A 17,863-nucleotide genomic window follows, 5' to 3' on the forward strand; every position below is an offset into this window, starting at 1 on the left:
ATAGAGACCCACTCAAAACCGGGTGGATGTTCAGCGCGCCTGGAGAGGGGGACACCCACTGAATCCACGTCTCCCCCATCCCATGTCGGCATCGGGAAAGCCGGAATTTGAACCTTGGTCCCTCCCCAAGCAAGTGCTGTCGCCCTGTGATTCCTCTGAGGGGAGTGTGGGGGGGGGGGAGACACACTTTTTTTTTTTTTTGGACCAGAAATTGTATCCTGGACCTGGTTCAAAAGTTTCATCAAATCACAGTGTCTGGCGGCAACATATATGCCAATGAAACCAATGTTTCCTGCAAAGATAATCCCTGCCCGCCTCTGCCTTGCAAAAGTACTTCTGGCCACCCCACACCCAGACTGGTCTGGATGCAAGATGTTCATTGCATAGCATCTCCAAGATGCAGCCGTTGCTATCCCTCCACCCGGCTAAGCCTCTGGTCCAGATGCGCATCTTGGTTTCTGGACCATCCTTTCCCCTGGCCCTCACAAACGCAATCTTGCCTGGCTCAGATCTGTCCACAAAGCCACTGCACAGCTGAGACCACGTCAGCCTCCTCTGGCTCCCCCTTCTCCATCGTATCCAACACAAGCTACTTGTCTTCACGTGTAACGCCCGTCACTGACGACTCCCAGCTGACCTGTCGTCCCTCACCTTGGAGGAGCCCGTGCTCCCATTGCCCCACTGAAACATTTTCAGACAAGCCCCTTTGAGCTTTCTCCCTGCTGGCCCTCATGCCTGGGAAGACCTACCTGTAAAGATCCACAAAACTAACTCACTTATCCTTCTCCCCTCTCCTTTGCCATGGGGTCTACAAAAAAACCACACAACCACTGGACTTTGCTGATACCACGGTCTGTAACACTGACCAACATGGTCTCCGTGCTCCCCTGCCTGTATTTGGCTGCTGTCCCATGTCTTATATCTCACTTGTGTGCTTCTTGGGGAAAGAGTCCATCTTTTTGTTGCGAGTTTGTACAACATGGTCCATGACGGAGGCCTTGTTAATTATTTGTATTACCCTAAGAAGTTCTCCAGGTCATGAACCATTCTTGGGGCTCTTCCAAGAGCTCTGATGTCTCCGGGTGAGTGACCACAGCCACAGAGAAGACAACTCTGAGACCAGGAAGCCATTTTTTATTATTATTATTATTAATCCAGTCACTGTACATACAAAGTGTTAAAAAACCACCAGACTTCGAGGGAAGTGACGCTTTCTGAACAGATGCCACAGTGAGCTGGTTCGGTCCCGGAGACGCCAGGATGGTTATAATGGACACACCAGAAAGGACCCAGTGGGTTTATGCCTCTGTACCCAACCTTTATCCTTCTCCAGCTTTGCCATCTCACCGGCATGCCCCGGGAGGGCTCACAAGCCATCCGCATCAAAGGCGATGATGCGAAGGCCACCTGGTCTCTACTGGAGATTTAGGGCGGCTGTTCCCAATGGGAACAAGCTGTGTGGATCTCCTAGGGTCCACAGTTTCAACCTCTGTTCAGGCCTAAAGGACTCAATTATCCATCGGCTTCCCACAGGTCTTGAGATACTACAGAAGACCCCAAACCAACTCACTGTCTAGTGTCTGGGACAAAGATCTGGGACCTTTGTTCTCCACTGGGGGTGGGGGGTGGCGGAGGAGCTGCCTATGCTTCTTAGCTTGGGGGGCATGCCTTCAGGAGAACTGCGGGTGAGCAAGAGAGATTTGGGGGTACAGCTGCCTCCAACTCAACCTCAGGGCCACGGGGGCTGGTTTTGTCCCACCAGCCTCGGTGGTAAAGCTGAGGACGGTCTCCTGCCCATGGGATGATGAGGTATTCAGACCTGCCGTCCTGAGCTAGGGTTTGCAGAGGCTTCCAGGGAGAAGACTCCCCTCCAGCATTGTGTCTAAAATAGCAAGCGTCTCTCTGCTTTAGCTCAGGGTCGGTCATCACTTCACCCCTTCGAGACACAGGCCAGAAGAAGAGACTAGATTCTAGGGGGGTCGGGGAGGGTCTTGAAACCCTTCAGAAGGCAGGTGGCAGATTCAGGGGGTGCTGAGGTACCCCTCCCCATCCTGTCTGTAGTAGCTGGCTTTCCCTGGTCCCCTTCCTAGGCTGTGGTGGACCTACAGAGGACACGGGAGGGGAGAGGAGGCAGCTACTTATGGGATGGAGAAGACCAGGGAGAAGGCAATAAAGCTTGATGGAAGACCACAGGAAAAGGCAACTTGAGGGGGTGGAGTGGAGCCTGCTAATGAAGAGTGTGGCGAGGAGGACCCGGGAGGGAAAAGTGTGTAGCAGAGAGGGAGTGGAGGCTAGGGCTGGGAAGAGGAGAGCCAGGGGTTATTTCAGCAGCCACCACCCCAGCAGGGCTCCCAGCCCAGAGAGCAGGGGAAGCCCGGCTGCCCGGGTGGGGCCAGCAGCATTGCATAGGTTCGTCTCACAGCAGGTCCGGTTGTAGCTGACCTCGAAGATGGTGTCCTTCTGCTCCGTCATGTTGCAGATCTCACGGGTCCGGCTGCAGCCATACTTGGAGAACAGCAGGACCTTGCCTGCAGGGAGAGAATGGGGTAGCCGTGAGCAGGGGTACAGGATTCCTGGGTTCAATTCCTGGCTTGCGGAGGGGCTCCTGTTTTATCCCCAGCTCTGAGCAGGGGAAGTGGAAGGGGGAGGGTCTTGCAGTAGCTCTGGGAAAGTGATCCAACCACCCATAAGGTGGATCATCAGCAGGATTTGAACCCTGGGCCTGCCCTCCACCCCTTGAGCTACAGGAGAGACATATCAGTAACTAGCAGTAGTAGGCTGTTATTCTCTAGGGGACAAGTCATAGGAGGGGCAGGGGAAGCAGTCCGGGTGTGTTTTGCCCTTGAGTTATAGGAGCTTTACCCACCACTGACACAGAATCCAAACATCTCCACCAGCAGGTCCCAGTGGCAGGGGACCATGTGAGATGGGGCAGGTGGGTGTCTGAGGTAGACACCTCCAGAACCAACCTCTAACTCCCTTCTCCCACCCCCCTGCGCTGCTCAGAGATGGGAGCAAACCCCACGGGACCTTTCCAAGCACCTGTCCGGAGGAGCTGTCCTTTATCTGTTCCCTCCAGCGCCAAACCCTGGACTCCAGGACGTTCCAGAACACACACCCCCCCCGCCCCGGATTTGTTAACCAACTTCTCAAGAGCAAAGGAGGGCGTCCATCTGGAGGGCGCCCCCATTTCAAGAGAGACACCCCCTTTCTCTCTCCAGTCTCAGGACCTCCCTCTCTAGTCCTTCACCTTGAGTTCCTCTCATCTGGCAGTTTGGATGCAGCTCTCTGGAGACCCCTGACCCCCCCTGTGAGGTCCCTTGGAGACCCAGCCGCCCTGGGAGGCAACCAAGGCTAGTGCAAAAAAGGGCCCTTTGTTTTGTAGGGATGGACCTCCCCCGGGATCTGAGCTGTGACTGAGGCTACGTCGACCCATCCAGATTGGTTCCTCATCTCCAACAGCAACCAGACGTTGCAGAATAAACTCCCCCCGCTCCTCCCCCTAGATTCAGAGCAGTCCCGGCTCCAGGCTGGGGGTGAGAACAACACGGAGATTGGAGGGGTCCCTTGGACTTACCAATGTAGGCCTTGGTGGTCTCACAGACTTGGTCTTTCTCTGGCGTGCAGGGGCTGCGGGAGTGGAAGCAGAGAGCGCCCACCTGGAACTTGCAGACCCTGCAAATGAGGCCTTGAGCTGCATGGAAAGACAGGCGGTAAGTCAGCGGAGAGTCACGGGGGGCTGGGAGCCAGGACTCCTGGGTTCTTCACCCCTCACTTTGAGCCGTGTTCACCGTCCCCGTGCCAAGAGAGAACTAAGCCAAGGCACTGGAGCGAGCTGTCTGGGTGCTATTTGCCGTTGCTGTTGTTTTCTTTGCTGGACTGGCAAGGTGCGAGGGGGTGGGATGCACTCTGGCATCGAAACCCTGCACGTGGGCACACCCCCCACAGGGTGTGTGTGAGAGACTGGGGGGGGGGCAGGGCAGGCGGAGAACCAGCCTCAGAGAGGCCCTGACTCACTCGAGTGACTTACCCAGCCCTGGCGATTGGGACATGTAGGAAGCTACCCAACAGCCAAGAGCTCCTCACGCGGCCATGCGGCTGCTTCTGGGGTGGAGGGCGGAAAGCTACCTGCAATCCCGGTGCGTAGACACAGCCTCCTCTGAGCACGGCTGCAATATTTCCCGCTCCATGGCCGGGGCAGGACCGCATCCTCAAAGGGCTCTTTGCCCCAGGCAGAATGGGGTTAGCCAGGCTGGGAGCCAGCCAGGGACTGGGGCACGTGCCCCAAATCCTGCTACCTGAGGTTTCACATGTGATCACACGCAGGGCGTGGATGAAACACCTGAGCCTGAGCATTATCCCATCAGGGGAAAGCAGGATCGGTGAGCAGGACAGCATGCAGCTGGGGAGGAAGTCAGGACTCCTGGGTTCTATCCCCATCCCTGGGAGGGGAGTGGGAGACTAGTGGGTAGAGCAGGGGGGGTTGGGAGCCAGGACTCCTGGGTTCCATCCCCAGGAATTTAAGCTTTCAGTGCAGCCCTGTGCATGCCAGGGAACATACAAGAATGTTAAGAGTCCCTTAAGTGGGTGGAGAACTCCGAGGTTATCCAAGTTTAGCGTTCAAGCGGGGTGTTTCGAGCGCGCCAGCCACAAGAAAGGGCGCAATCTCCACCCACAGGGACACTCGAGCGAGTCAAGAGGGTTTTGAGTCATTCCAAGAGCCCACTCAATGCCCCCACGGCCCTGAAACCAGTCGCGCAGCTCCACAGGGCCCCTCCCGCCCCACATCCACAAAACAGAGCAGTCGCGGCTCTCCCCAGTGTGCGCCCCGGGGCGGATGAGCAAGGCGGTCACCCCACCCTTGTGGGACCAGACCGCTTTCCACCTTACACAAGGGACTGACACCAATTTCAGAGTCTCTGGTTATTAAAAGTTAATTGAAAGGAGTCTCCTGCCCCCCCCGCCCCCCTCAAAGGGAAAGCATTTCATACACAACGTGCAAATACACACAGCGGTGAAACGATTTTCTCTTCCCCCTCTTTAAACTTGGAGGGGGGAAAAAGCAGTTTCAAGGTTCTCCATCTGGGAAGGGAGCTTAAAGAAAATTCCCCTCGTAATTTCCCCTCTCCTAGAGGAGACAGAAGTCCCCAGTCTGCCCTCAGAACGAAAAAAACAACAAGAAAAGCAACTTCAAGGTCCCCTCTTGAAACTGCCTTTTATTAATGACAGTTTCGAGACCCGCCCCTGCCCCGGGTGAGCTGGGATTCGCAGGGAGAAGGCAGGTTGGGGGCAGCCTCGCCCCAAAGAGCTGGAAGCGCCCGAGCAAATCCCAAGTTCTGCGCTGGGCAGGGAGACAGGCCAGGGACCCATTTGGCTCAAGACACCCAGCGAGCCGGGAATGGAACCCAGGAGTCCTGGCTCCCAGTCCCCCCTGCTCTAACCCACCACACCCTGCTCCCTTCCCAGAGCTAGGAAGAGAACCCAGGAGTCCTGGCTCCCAGCCCCACCGCAATTTCCACCCTGCGGACTCCTGCGGCTCTAACTCAGGATTTACTCAGACAAAAACGCCCTTGACAGACCCGGAGACATTCCCTCCTCCCGTACTCGGGGGGGACACACCCACCCACCCCGAAGCCCCCGGGGGTTTCACGGCAAGCCAAACACCCCCGAGGATCTTCCGCCAGGGTGGGGCTCCCGCTCTCCCGGCCGCTAGCAAAAGCGGAGTCGCTCCGGATTCGCACCTGGGTCACGGAGCTCAGAACCCAGCCCCGGCCCCAGCCCGAGCCTCCACCCTCACGGCAGATCTTTGGGGCCGCTGGCCCCCCAGGACCCCCCGATACTCACCCAGGGCACCGCACAGCAGCAGGGACAAACCCAGGAGCAGAACTTTGCTCATCCCGGCTCGGTTCAGGGCGGCTCAGGGGAGGCTGAAAGTGACCAAGCGAGGAGGGGAATGAACCAGGCAGGCGAGGCCCCAGCAGGTGGAAAGTGCCACCGCCCAAGTGTTTCCCTGGGGAAACTAAGGCAGGCGGGGCCCATCCTGGGTATTTATCCCTCGGCGGGGCTGGCAGCAGCCAATCAGGGGGCAGGGCCCGGGAGAGGGAGACGCCCAGATGCTGGGAATTGAAAACTAAGACCCAGAGAAAAGGAGGTGACAGGCTGCTCGAGTTCCCGGCCAGCCCCGCCGGTGCCCCCCATTCCCGACCCGCAGCCCCGCCGGTGCCCCCCATTCCCGACCCGCAGCCCCGCCGGTGCCCCTCACTCCCGACCCGCAGCCCCTGGGCTCCCCCCCAGCCCCGCCGGTGCCCCTCACTCCCGACCCACAGCCCCTGGGCTCCCCCCCAGCCCCGCCGGTGCCCCTCACTCCCGACCCACAGCCCCTGGGCTCCCCCCCAGCCCCGCCGGTGCCCCTCACTCCCGACCCACAGCCCCTGGGCTCCCCCCAGCCCCGCCGGTGCCCCTCACTCCCGACCCACAGACCCTGGGCTCCCCCCCAGCCCCGCCGGTGCCCCCCATTCCCGACCCGCAGCCCCGCCGGTGCCCCTCACTCCCGACCCACAGACCCTGGGCTCCCCCCCAGCCCTGCCGGTGCCCCTCACTCCCGACCCACAGCCCCTGGGCTCCCCCCCAGCCCCGCCGGTGTCCCTCACTCCTGACCCACAGCCCCTGGGCTCCCCCCCAGCCCCGCCGGTGCCCCTCACTCGCGACCCACAGCCCCTGGGCTCCCCCCCAGCCCCGCCGGTGCCCCTCACTCCCGACCCACAGCCCCTGGGCTCCCCCCCAGCCCCGCCGGTGCCCCTCACTCCCGACCCGCAGCCCCTGCCAGCCGGGCCCTGGGCTCTGCTTGAGGAGTGGGAAATGCTGCGTAAGGATTTTGTCTGTTGCCGGCGGCTGCAAACACGCGTGGCCGGTGGCTCGCTCGCAGCTCACAGGGCTGAATTCGGGCTCTGGCTCCGCGCCCACCCCGGGGCTGGGCAGTGACTCGTGTCGCCAGAAGGGGGTTGCAGTGCAGTGACCTTCGAGAACTGCAACATCTGACTCAGAAAACCCAGGGAGGGAACCCAGGAGTCCGGGCTCCCTGCCCCCCCCGCTCTAACCACTAGACCCCACTCCCTTCCCAGAGCAAGGGAGAGAACCCAGGAGTCCGGGCTCCCAGACCCCCCCCCCCCGCTCTAACCACTAGACCCCACTCCCCTCCCAGAGCTGGGGAGAGAACCCAGGAGTCCGGGCTCCCTGCCCCCCCTGCTCTAAACACTGGACCCCACTCCCCTCCCAGAGCTGGGGAGAGAACCCAGGAGTCCGGGCTCCCAGCCCCCCTGCTCTAACCACTAGACCCCACTCCCCTCCCAGAGCTGGGGAGAGAACCCAGGAGTCCGGGCTCCCTGCCCCCCCTGCTCTAAACACTAGACCCCACTCCCCTCCCAGAGCTGGGGAGAGAAACCAGGAGTCCGGGCTCCCAGACCCCCCCCCCCGCTCTAACCACTAGACCCCACTCCCCTCCCAGAGCGAGGGAGAGAACCCAGGAGTCCTGGCTCCCAGACCACCACCCCCGCTCTAACCACTAGACCCCACTCCCCTCCCAGAGCGGGGGAGAGAACCCAGGCGTCCGGCTCCCCGCTCGGCCCACGGGTCGCTGAGTCACATCAACGCTCTCCCGTCCCACGACACTCATTACGGCTCACGCAGGCCGGGGCGGTTTGTGAAATTTCCCGGGGCTGGTAGGAGGAGGCCTCGGCCCTGCGGGGGCGGGGAGGGAAATCACAAACCGAGGGGCCTGGAGACAAGGGGCAGGGAGGGGGTGGCTCAGTCAGGGAGGGTGGAGAAGTGGCCTCCGGGGCTGGGGGGGGGAGGGAAATGGGGCACAGGGCCTGTCCCCTCTGGGGGGCACCGGCTCCCATCTGGCCCCAGGGCAGGGACTGGTTGGCTCAGGGGGGCGGGGAACTGGACCCAGACTTTGCAACGTTCTGTCCTCTTTGTATGGAGCCGATGCGTGCCTCGGTTTCCCTCTCTCCGTGGCACTGCTGCCCCGCGGGGGCGAGAGGGTTGCGGCTGCTCCGGGACCAGGGCCAGAGGCCGGCGGGGCGTGTGCCCCCCTGACTGTCCGGGGTGAGGGGCCGAACCCGGCTCAAATCAGACAAGGAGACGCCCCAGGATCGGCCAATCAGCAGGAAACCTGGCCAGGGACCTGGGAGGTCACAAGGGATCGGGGCGCGGGACAAAGGGGATTTGCGGGGGGGCTGAGGAGCCCGGGCCAGGGGAAAGGGGGGACCCCGGAGAGAGGGGGGCGCACCCAGGAGTCGGGGCCAGGCTGGGGCATGGACGGGCCCCATGACGCCGGCTCCGACCCAGCCCTGGTGGCAGAAGGCAACACCCCCCCGGTGGGGAGTCGCCCCGTTTCGTTCGGACCCGCCCCCGCCTGGAAGCTGTGGGTCTGACTATCAGTGAGATGTGGCGGGCCCCATTCCCCGCCCCCCTGAGCCAGCCAGTCCCTGCCATGGGGGCAGATGGGAGCCGGCGCCCCCCAGAGGGGACAGGCCCCTGCCCCATTTCCCGCCCCGCTGAGCCAGCCGGTCCCTGCCATGGGGGCAGATGGGAGCCGGCGCCCCCCGGCGGGGACAGGTCCCTGCCCCATTCCCCGCCCCGTGCCCCGTTCCTACCCCTTCGCGCCTCACCCACTGCGTGGGGCCGATAAGAGCAGAGTAAACTTGGGCGTGTTCAGGGCGAACCCGGTTCCAGACGTGCAGCACCCGGCGCGGGACTGAGGCCACTTCAGGCTCCTGCTTCGCCGGGGACCCAGCGACCGACCCCCCCTCCCCGCCCCCCAATGCTCAGGGGGCTGCAGGCGTCCGGCGCCCTCAACCGCCCGCCCCCCGGCGCCATGGGCCGGACCCTGCTCCTCGCGGGCACCTGCCTGCTCTGCTGGGCCACCGGTGCGGGGCCGGGCTGGGGCCGGGGGGCGGGAACGGGGCAGGGGCCTGAACCCTCTGGGGGGCGCCGGCTCCCACCAGACCCCAGGGCGGGGGGCTGAGGGGCTCGGGGGGGGGGAAATGGGGCAGGGGCCTGTCCCCTCTGGGGGGCGCCGGCTCCCGCCAGACCCCAGGGCGGGGGGCTGAGGGGCTCGGGGGGGGGAAATGGGGCAGGGGCCTGAACCCTTTGGGGGGCGCCGGTTCCCGCCAGACCCCAGGGGGGGGCTGAGGGGCTCAGGGGGCGGGAACGGGGCAGGGGCCTGAACCCTCTGGGGGGCGCCGGCTCCCCCCGGCCCCAGGGCGGGGGGCTGAGGGGCTCAGGGGGGCAGGGCGGGTGTCGGGGGGTCTGACGGGGTGTCCATCTCTCCGGGCAGGGGGGGCGCTGCAGTGCCGTGTGTGTGAGGTGGGGAACCCCTACGAGGGCTGCGTGTGGGGCCAGGGGACGTGCACGGCCCCCCCCGGGGGCGTCTGCTGGAGCCACGTCGCCGCCTTCGGTAAGTCCCCACTGGGGGGCGCTGGGCTGGGCCTCGGGGGGCGGGGGGGGAGGGGTCAGGCTCCCCGGCCGATGCAGGGCCCCTGCCCCACTCTGCCCCCCTCCTTCCTCTCTGCTCCGTCCCCTCCTTCCCCTGCCCCCCCCGCCCCCCGCTTTCCGCCTCGCCCCGTGGCTGGAGGTGTTGAGGTAGCCAGGGCTGGGGGGCAGGAAGGCTGGGGCTCATTGCCGGGGGGCAGGGGGACGGGGGCTGGCGATGTGAGGCTTGGGGGGCAGAGGCCTGGAGGTGTGGGGCAGGGGGAGCTGGGACCAGGGGGTCAGAAGTGGGGGGCTGGAGGTTTTCGGGGGCAGGGGGTTGGAGGTGTGGGGCTGGAGGGCAGGGAGCTGGGGGGCAGGGGGCCAGAGGTGGGGGGCGGAGGGGGCTGGCATCGTTCTGAGTCCACCCCCCCCCCCGACACAGGCTTGTCTCCCCCCAGGCCCCCTCTTCTCGCTGTCCACCCTGGGCTGCGACCCCCCCGGGGCCCCCCGTGACGCGGCCGGGCTCCTCGACCCCTTCTTCGGCTTCACCTACAACCGCACCTGCTGCAACGAGACCGACCTCTGCAACGCGCCCCCCACCCTGCCCCCCCGCTGGCCCTGGAGCCGCGCCCCCCCACGCCCCCCGCGCCCCCCACGCTGCCCTGCTGGGGACGCTGGTGCTCTGGGCCCTGCACTGAGCCAGAGGCCCCCCCCCCGCCCCCCCCGACTCCCCCAGCACCCTGCCTTCCCAGGCTCCCCAGGGACCCGACAACAAGAAACCGGCCCCCGAGAGACCCTACAATAACAAACCGGTCTCCGAAGCCCCTGAATGACCCGACAACGACAAACCGGCCCCCGAGAGACCCTACAATAACAAACGAGCCTCCGAAGCCCCTGAATGACCCGACAACAACAAACCGGCCCCCGAGAGACCCTACAATAACAAACCGGTCTCCGAAGCCCCTGAATGACCCGACAACGACAAACCGGCCCCCGAGAGACCCTACAATAACAAACCGGTCTCCGAAGCCCCTGAATGACCCGACAACGACAAACCGGCCCCCGAGAGACCCTACAATAACAAACGAGCCTCTGAAGCCCCTGAATGACCCGACAACGACAAACCGGCCCCCGAGAGACCCTACAATAACAAACGAGCCTCCGAAGCCCCTGAATGACCCGACAACAACAAACCGGCCCCCGAGAGACCCTACAATAACAAACGAGCCTCCGAAGCCCCTGAATGACCCGACAACAACAAACCGGCCCCCGAGAGACCCTACAATAACAAACCGGCGTCTGAAGCCCCTGAATGACCCGACAACGACAAACCAGCCCCCGAGAGACCTTACAATAACATACCGGCGTCTGAAGCCCCTGAATGACCCGACAACAACAAACCGGCCCCCGAGAGACCCTACAATAACAAACCGGCGTCTGAAGCCCCTGAATGACCCGACAACGACAAACCAGCCCCCGAGAGACCTTACAATAACATACCGGCGTCTGAAGCCCCTGAATGACCCGACAACAACAAACCGGCCCCCGAGAGACCCTACAATAACAAACCGGCCTCCGAAGCCCCTGAATGACCCGACAACAACAAACCGGCCCCCGAGAGACCCTACAATAACAAACCGGCCCCCGAGAGACCCTACAATAACAAACCGGCCCCCGAGAGACCCTGCCATAACACATTGGCCCACTGAGTCTCCAACACCCCCAAGAGAGCCTACAAAAAAAACCCTGGCCCCTGTGCAAGCCTAGCACTCAAGAAAGACCCTACGATAACAAACCAACCTGTGAAGACCCAGAGAGGCCCTAGAACAACAAAACAGTCCTAGAGCCCCACGGCTTACGTGGGACCCTACAATAACGAACCAGGCCAGGCCTGTGCTCAAGGACTCTCCCATAACAAGCTGGCCAGCGCTGACCCCATGCTCAGAAGACCCTACAATAACAAACCGGAATGTCGATGGTCCCGAGAGACCCCCCCAGTAACAAACCGGCTCTGCGGCCTTGGGAGGAGCCTGACCTAAGTAAACAATTGAATGAGCTGACGTGTCTGGTGCTTTGAAAGGCAAACGGAGCCTGGGGCTGGGTGCCAGGACTCCTGGGTTCTATCCCCAGTTCTGTGAGCTGGGGGAAGGGGTGGGAAACCCCAGGGCTGGGTTGGCAGGGGGCTGCGGGTCGGGAGTGAGGGGCACCGGCAGAGCTGGGGGGGCAGGGCTGAGCTAGCAGGGGGCTGCGGGTCGGGAGTGAGGGGCACCGGCAGGGCTGGGGGGGCCCAGGGCTGGGCTAGGAGGGGGCTGTGGGTCGGGAGTGAGGGGCACCGGCACGGCTGGGGGGGCCCAGGGCTGGGCTAGGAGGGGGCTGTGGGTCGGGAGTGAGGGGCACCGGCACGGCTGGGGGGGCCCAGGGCTGGGCTAGGAGGGGGCTGTGGGTCGGGAGTGAGGGGCACCGGCAGGGCTGGGGGGGCCCAGGGCTGGGCTGGCAGGGGGCTGCGGGTCGGGAGTGAGGGGCACCGGCACGGCTGGGGGGGCCCAGGGCTGGGCTAGGAGGGGGCTGTGGGTCGGGAGTGAGGGGCACTGGGGGGGGGGGCTCAGTCCTATTTCCAACACCTCCCTCCCCACCCCTGTTAACTCAGCAGGCTCCTCGCTGCCTCCACCCCCAGCAGGGCGTCCCTGGGGGCGGAGAGGGAAAGGGGGCATCCCTGGGGGCGGGGAGGGAAAGGGGGCGTCCCTGGGGGCGGGGAGGGAAAGGGGGCGTCCCTGGGGCGGGGAGGGGGGTCTGTGGGATCCCCCAGCTCCATCCCCCAGCGGGGGCCTTGTGGGAATGGGAGGGCGGGGGAATGGACCCTCCCCCTTCAAACCATGTTAAACCCCCACTGGCCAAAGGAGGGCTGGCCCTTTCCCTGCCCCCCCATCCTAACCTGAGCCCCGGCCAGCCCCCAATCTGCCCCCCTCATCTCCCCAGCCCAGCAGTCCCCCAGCCTTACCCCATCCCCTTAACCCCTGACCCACCCCGACCTGAATCCTGGCCCCTTATTCCCCCCACCTCAACGCTAGCCCCCCCTCCCTGTCCCAGCTCCCCGCCTCATTCCCTGGGGCTCCCTCCAGGGGGCGCTGTCGTGGGGCTAGGGCAGGCCTAGCTGCCCACATGGACCCCCCGGGGGAGCAGCCCCCTATTGCCCAGCTGGGGGGGGCGGGGGGGGGCCAGTCTCACCTCCCAGGTGCGGCCCTGCAGTGCCTGAAATGCGGCTTCACCGCGTTCGACGCCCCCCGTCAGCTCACCCCGGTCCCCTGCCAGGCCGGGCAGCTCTGTGCCACCAGCCGGGGCCACGCCGGTAACGGCCCCCTGCCCCCGGCTTCGGGCTCCTTCCCCCTGCCTGCCGCCTGCCCTCGCCCTGGGGCGCCCTCCCTCTCCGTCCCCCGTTCGCCGTCCCTGGGTTCTCCGTCCCCGTCCCGTTCCCCCGGCTCCGTCCCCGTCCCCCGTTCCCGGTTCTCCGGCTCCGTCCCTGTCCCCCATCCGCAGTCCCCGGGTTCTCCGTCCCCGTCCCGTTCCCCCGTCCCCCGTTCCCGGTTCTCCGGCTCCGTCCCCCATCCCCCGTCCCCGGTTCTCCGGCTCTGTCCCCGTCCCCCATCCGCAGTCCCCGGGTTCTCCGTCCCCGTCCCGTTCCCCCGTCTCCGTCCCCGTCCCGTTCCCCCGTCCCCCATTCCCGGTTCTCCGGCTCCGTCCCCCATCCGCAGTCCCCGGGTTCTCCGTCCCCGTCCCGTTCTCCCGTCCCCAGTCCCCGGGTTCTCCGTCCCCGTCCCGTTCCCCAGTCCCCAGTTCTCCAGCTCCGTCCCCATCCCGCGTTCCCGTCCCCAGGTTCTCCGTCCCCGTCCCGTTCCCCCGTCCCCAGTCCCCGGTTCTCCAGCTCCGTCCCCCGTTCCCGTCCCCAGGTTCTCCGTCCCCGTCCCGTTCTCCCGTCCCCAGTCCCCGGGTTCTCCGTCCCCAGTCCCCGGGTTCTCCGTCCCCAGTCCCCGGGTTCTCCAGCTCCGTCCCCGTCCCCAGTCCCCGGGTTCTCCGTCCCCGTCCCGTTCCCCCGTCCCCAGTCCCCGGTTCTCCAGCTCCGTCCCCGTCCCGTTCTCCCGTCCCCGGTTCTCCAGCTCCGTCCCCGTCCCGTTCTCCCGTCCCCGGTTCTCCAGCTCCGTCCCCGTCCCGTTCCCCAGTCCCCGGTTCTCCAGCTCCGTCCCCCCGTCCCCAGTCCCCGGTTCTCCAGCTCCGTCCCCCCGTCCCCCGTCCCCAGTCCCCGGGTTCTCCGTCCCCGTCCCCAGTCCCCGGGTTCTCCGTCCCCGTCCCCAGTCCCCGGGTTCTCCGTCCCCGTCCCGTTTCCCCGTCCCCAGTCCCCGGTTCTCCAGCTCCGTCCCCGTCCCGTTCTCCCGTCCCCGGTTCTCCAGCTCCGTCCCCGGTTCTCCAGCTCCGTCACTCTCTCTCGTTCCTTTTCTTATTCCCTCGTTTTCTCGCTCACGTTCCTCCGTTCCCTTTTTCCTTCTCTCTCACAAATAAATTGGTTAGTCTCTAAGGTGCCACAAGTACTCCTTTTCTTTTTGCGAATACAGACTAACACGGCTGTTACTCTGAAACCTCTCTTTCCCTGGTTTCCTCCCGCCGTCCTTTGCTCTCCTTTCCTCCCCTCATTCCCTCTCCCCCCCCCAGCTGGCCACAAGACGATTGTGTGGAAGAGCCGGGCGGACCAGGTGACACGCAGCACCCAGGACACGGCGACCTGGACCGGGGTCCCCTACGCCACCGCCTACCCCTGCTGCCAGGGCGACTCCTGCCATTAGGCCGGGGCCCCGGAGCCCACCCCGGAGCCGGCGCCTCTGACTGTCCCCCCTTTCTGGAGCCGGCTTTGCCTTGCATGCCCCCGAATTTCACCCCCCGTGAAAACGACCGGCTGACATCAATACACAGAAGCGTCCCAGCCCCGCGTGGAGTGAACAGTTTCGGAGTTTGACTCTGTAATCATGGAATAAATCCACGGGGCTGGAAACACGGTCCTTACATTTCCGCGTCTAGCCTAAGACCATAAGCGCGGCCAGACTGGGTCAGAGCAAAGGCCCGTCGGGCCCCGTGTCCCGTCGGCCGACAGTGGCCAGGGCCGGGTGCCCCAGAGGGAACGGACACAACAGGGGATCACCCAGCGACCCCCGCCCCCCGTTCCCAGCGCCTGGCCGGAGGAACACGGCGTCGTCTGCAAGGAACGATAGTTGGGAGAGACTCTGAGTTTGGGCAGGGACCGAGAGCGCGCGAGAGCCAGAATTTTCCCGGTAGCCAGGTGTCAAACTAGGCGAACAGCGAGAGGAGCAGATGTGCCCCCTGGAAGACTCTGCGTACCCCCCGGGGGGCGCGTACCCCTGCTTGAGGACCCCCGATCTAGGCATATAAGAAACACAGCGGCCGGCGTGCAAAGGATCCAGCGAGACGGGCGCGAAGCCTAAGGCCGGCAGGCTATTTGGCTGGAAACACCCGGGGATTGAAAGCTATTTGGGTGCTTAAAAATGCAGCTGGGTGCCAGGTTCCCGATCCCCCTAACTCTGATTTCTATGGGGATCGGGCGCCTGGACGCTTTTGAAAAATCCCCCCCTCGGCACCTCTTGGGTTTAATAGCTTTAAAACTCTGCCCCTGAGCCTTTATGGGCCGGAGTCAAGTCAAGCCTCTGCGTTTCTGAGAACGTCTTCTGCTCGCGGGCTGGTCTCCCTGGCTTCGGGGCCCCCAGGAGGCTTGGGAGACCTGAACGAGCTCCCCGTGGACTAGAAGTTGCCCTTTTTCTGAATTCGCGCCCGCTGGGGGGCCAGGTGCGGGGGGGGCGTTTCTCCACCCAGGCCCAGGTGGAAGCGATGGTTTTCGATGTTCCCCCGTGTTTCCTCAAGGTTGGCTTGGACCAACCTGAGCCCGACCGGATGGTTTTCTATGTCGCGGGGCAAGGACGCCCCGTCCCCCCCCCCATGGGGTGAGGCAAGGGCGTCGCGGATCCACGGTTACGTCCGCCTGCCTCGAGGAGTCGGGGATGAGCTGCCAGCTGCCGAGGGCGGCCGGGGGGGGTCCCAGCCGGGGCCCTGGCAATGGCGAGCGTGCGCGGCATGGAGTCAGCGGGGAGCCGGCCGACACACGCCAGCCCGAGATCCGGTTCGGCAACCGGTCCCCCGGGCGACTTCCTACCGTAGCCCCCAAGGCTGCCGCGCTCGGGGGTCCGGGCTGCTCCCGGGCTGGAGCCGGAGCCGGAGCCGGAGCCGGAGCCGGAGCCGGAGCCGGAGCCGGAGCCGGAGCCGGGGGTCCTGCCTCCCCGGCGCTCAGCCCAGACTGAGGCGGGGCCGCCCCCTTTTATACTGCGGCTGGCAGTTGGCGCATGCCCAGCAGGGGCCGGGGGGCGTGGCTTCCGCTGCCAGGCCGGCTGGCTTAACCCCTTCCTGGCCAGAGCGGGGCAAGTTCACAGGCTCCCAGAGAAGAAGCTAGAGAGACAAGGTGGGTCCCACAAAAGATATTCGCTCGCCCGCCTTGTGTCTCGGAGATCCTGGGGCCGACCCGGCTACTCCGCCCCCGGCCCACGGAGAAGTAAGTGGCCCACGAGGTTCCCTAGGAAGTCGCATCGCGTTAACGAGCCTGGTACGATCAAATCACCACGCTGGCCGCAGCTGTATCAGTACCGAAGGGCATGCGTCCCCTTTCCGCCGGTCGAAGTGGCCCACCTTCGGGGTTATACGGGTATGACTATTCACGGACGGAAAACACGGCGAATGCAGAGCTCAAGGCGCCGGGTGGGATCGTGGGCCCTGCCCCAACGCCGAGTGGGGCAAAATGCATCCCTCGGAAATGCAGACTGTCCGCCCAGGTGGGACTTAGCAGTAGCCGGCCGGCTGCCTTCCCTGCGTTAGGAGTGGGGAATCAGCAGGGTGGGGATGAGGATCACAGCCCCTCACCTCAACCCCCCGGGTGTGCGATCAAAGGAAAGAGGTTAACCCCCCCCCCACTGAAAGTTACAGCGGTCAAACTGCCAGGCGTTTGTGAAAGGAAACGGATCTGGGGTGTAGGCGAGATCTCCCGGGAAGAACTGGGGTTTATTTCCCGTGCAGTAATCGGAGGGGGCTTCACTTCCACGTCGGGTACAGTGGAGATTTTACCATCCCATGGGGGACCCCAAGGACACACGAGAAACCAGCCGCGCCCCGTTCGCGGATTAGCCCCGTTCCACACTGTATGGACGAGACAAACCCCACAAACGCCCGCCCAGCAGAGGAGACGGAGCCCACGCGGGAACCCCCTGCGCTCGTGTTAGGGACCCCGGCCTGCCCGGGGAGGGACTCGGGACTCGGGACGCCGAGCCGCCGGCCGTGTTGCACCCGAAGTCGCCGACCCTGGCTCTCTGGCGAGGAGCCAAAGCGGGGGGTCTCCCGCCCAAGCCGCGGCAGGTGGGAAATTCCCGCTTCGCCCAGCGGCTGCTCCTCGTGGGGCCTGGGGGAGGAACGAGATCATCTCGGCGGGGGTGTGACAGGGAGGGACAAAGATCTGCCCTGCGTGTGTGTTTGGTGTGTGTGTTAGCTACGGGGGGGGCGTGTTTTACCTACGGCTGTCTTTACACCCTGCCAGGTTTCAGAGTAACAGCCGTGTTAGTCTGTATTCGCAAAAAGAAAAGGAGGACTTGTGGCACCTTAGAGACTAACCAATTTATTTGAGCATGAGCTTTCGTGAGCTACAGCTCACTTCATCGGATGCATACCGTGGAAACTGCAGCAGACTTTATATATACACAGAGAATATGAAACAATACCTCCTCCCACCCCACTGTCCTGCTGGTAATAGCTTATCTAAAGTAATCGTCAGGTTAGGCCATTTCCAGCACAAATCCAGGTTTTCTCACCCTCCACCCCCCCCCACAAATTCACTCTCCTGCTGGTGATAGCCCATCCAAAGTGACAACTCTTTACACAATGTGCATGATAATGAAGTTAGGCCATTTCCTGCACAAATCCAGGTTCTCTCACTCCCTCACCCCCCTCCAAAAACCCACCCCCATACACACACAGACTCACTCTCCTGCTGGTAATAGCTCATCCAAACTGACCACTCTCCAAGTTTAAATCCAAGTTAAACCAGAACATGGGGGGGGGGGGGAGGAAAAAACAAGAGGAAATAGGCTACCTTGCATAATGACTTAGCCACTCCCAGTCGTCTGTCTGTCGGGGGGGTGTGGGTGTGTTTGGTGGGTGAGTGTGCGAGTGAAAGGGATTGGAGCGTGTGCGATTGTGAGCACGCCTGTCTGTTATCTCTGCGAATACGTCTCCACCCAGCCCCTGGCTCTGTGCCAGCTACACACGTCCGTGTGTTGTGAGCTGTGCCCGTCAG

At 63.9% G+C, this 17,863-nt stretch overlaps 1 protein-coding gene across 6 annotated transcripts; it reads right to left on the reverse strand.

Moving 5' to 3' along the window:
* Positions 1-1,117: 1,117 nt before the first annotated feature.
* LY6G6C (lymphocyte antigen 6 family member G6C) lies at positions 1,118-17,851 on the reverse strand. 6 transcript variants are annotated; one of them, XM_077834571.1, is made up of 4 exons: positions 17,660-17,851; positions 5,845-5,927; positions 3,578-3,694; positions 1,118-2,528 (listed from the first exon to the last, which is right to left on the reverse strand). In XM_077834571.1, exons 2-4 carry the CDS (start codon positions 5,894-5,896, stop codon positions 2,320-2,322), a joined length of 378 nt encoding a protein of 125 aa, XP_077690697.1. In that variant the 5' UTR covers positions 5,897-5,927; positions 17,660-17,851; the 3' UTR covers positions 1,118-2,319. The 6 variants fall into 6 exon arrangements, with proteins under 6 accessions (XP_077690697.1, XP_077690698.1, XP_077690699.1 ...); XM_077834572.1 differs by lacking the exon at positions 17,660-17,851 and adding an exon at positions 17,551-17,597; XM_077834573.1 differs by lacking the exon at positions 17,660-17,851 and adding an exon at positions 16,168-16,632.
* Between the last annotated feature and the right edge of the window lie 12 nt (positions 17,852-17,863).

This window comes from Eretmochelys imbricata, chromosome 14 (assembly GCF_965152235.1).
Source record: "Eretmochelys imbricata isolate rEreImb1 chromosome 14, rEreImb1.hap1, whole genome shotgun sequence".
NCBI classification, from domain to species: Eukaryota; Metazoa; Chordata; order Testudines; family Cheloniidae; genus Eretmochelys; species Eretmochelys imbricata.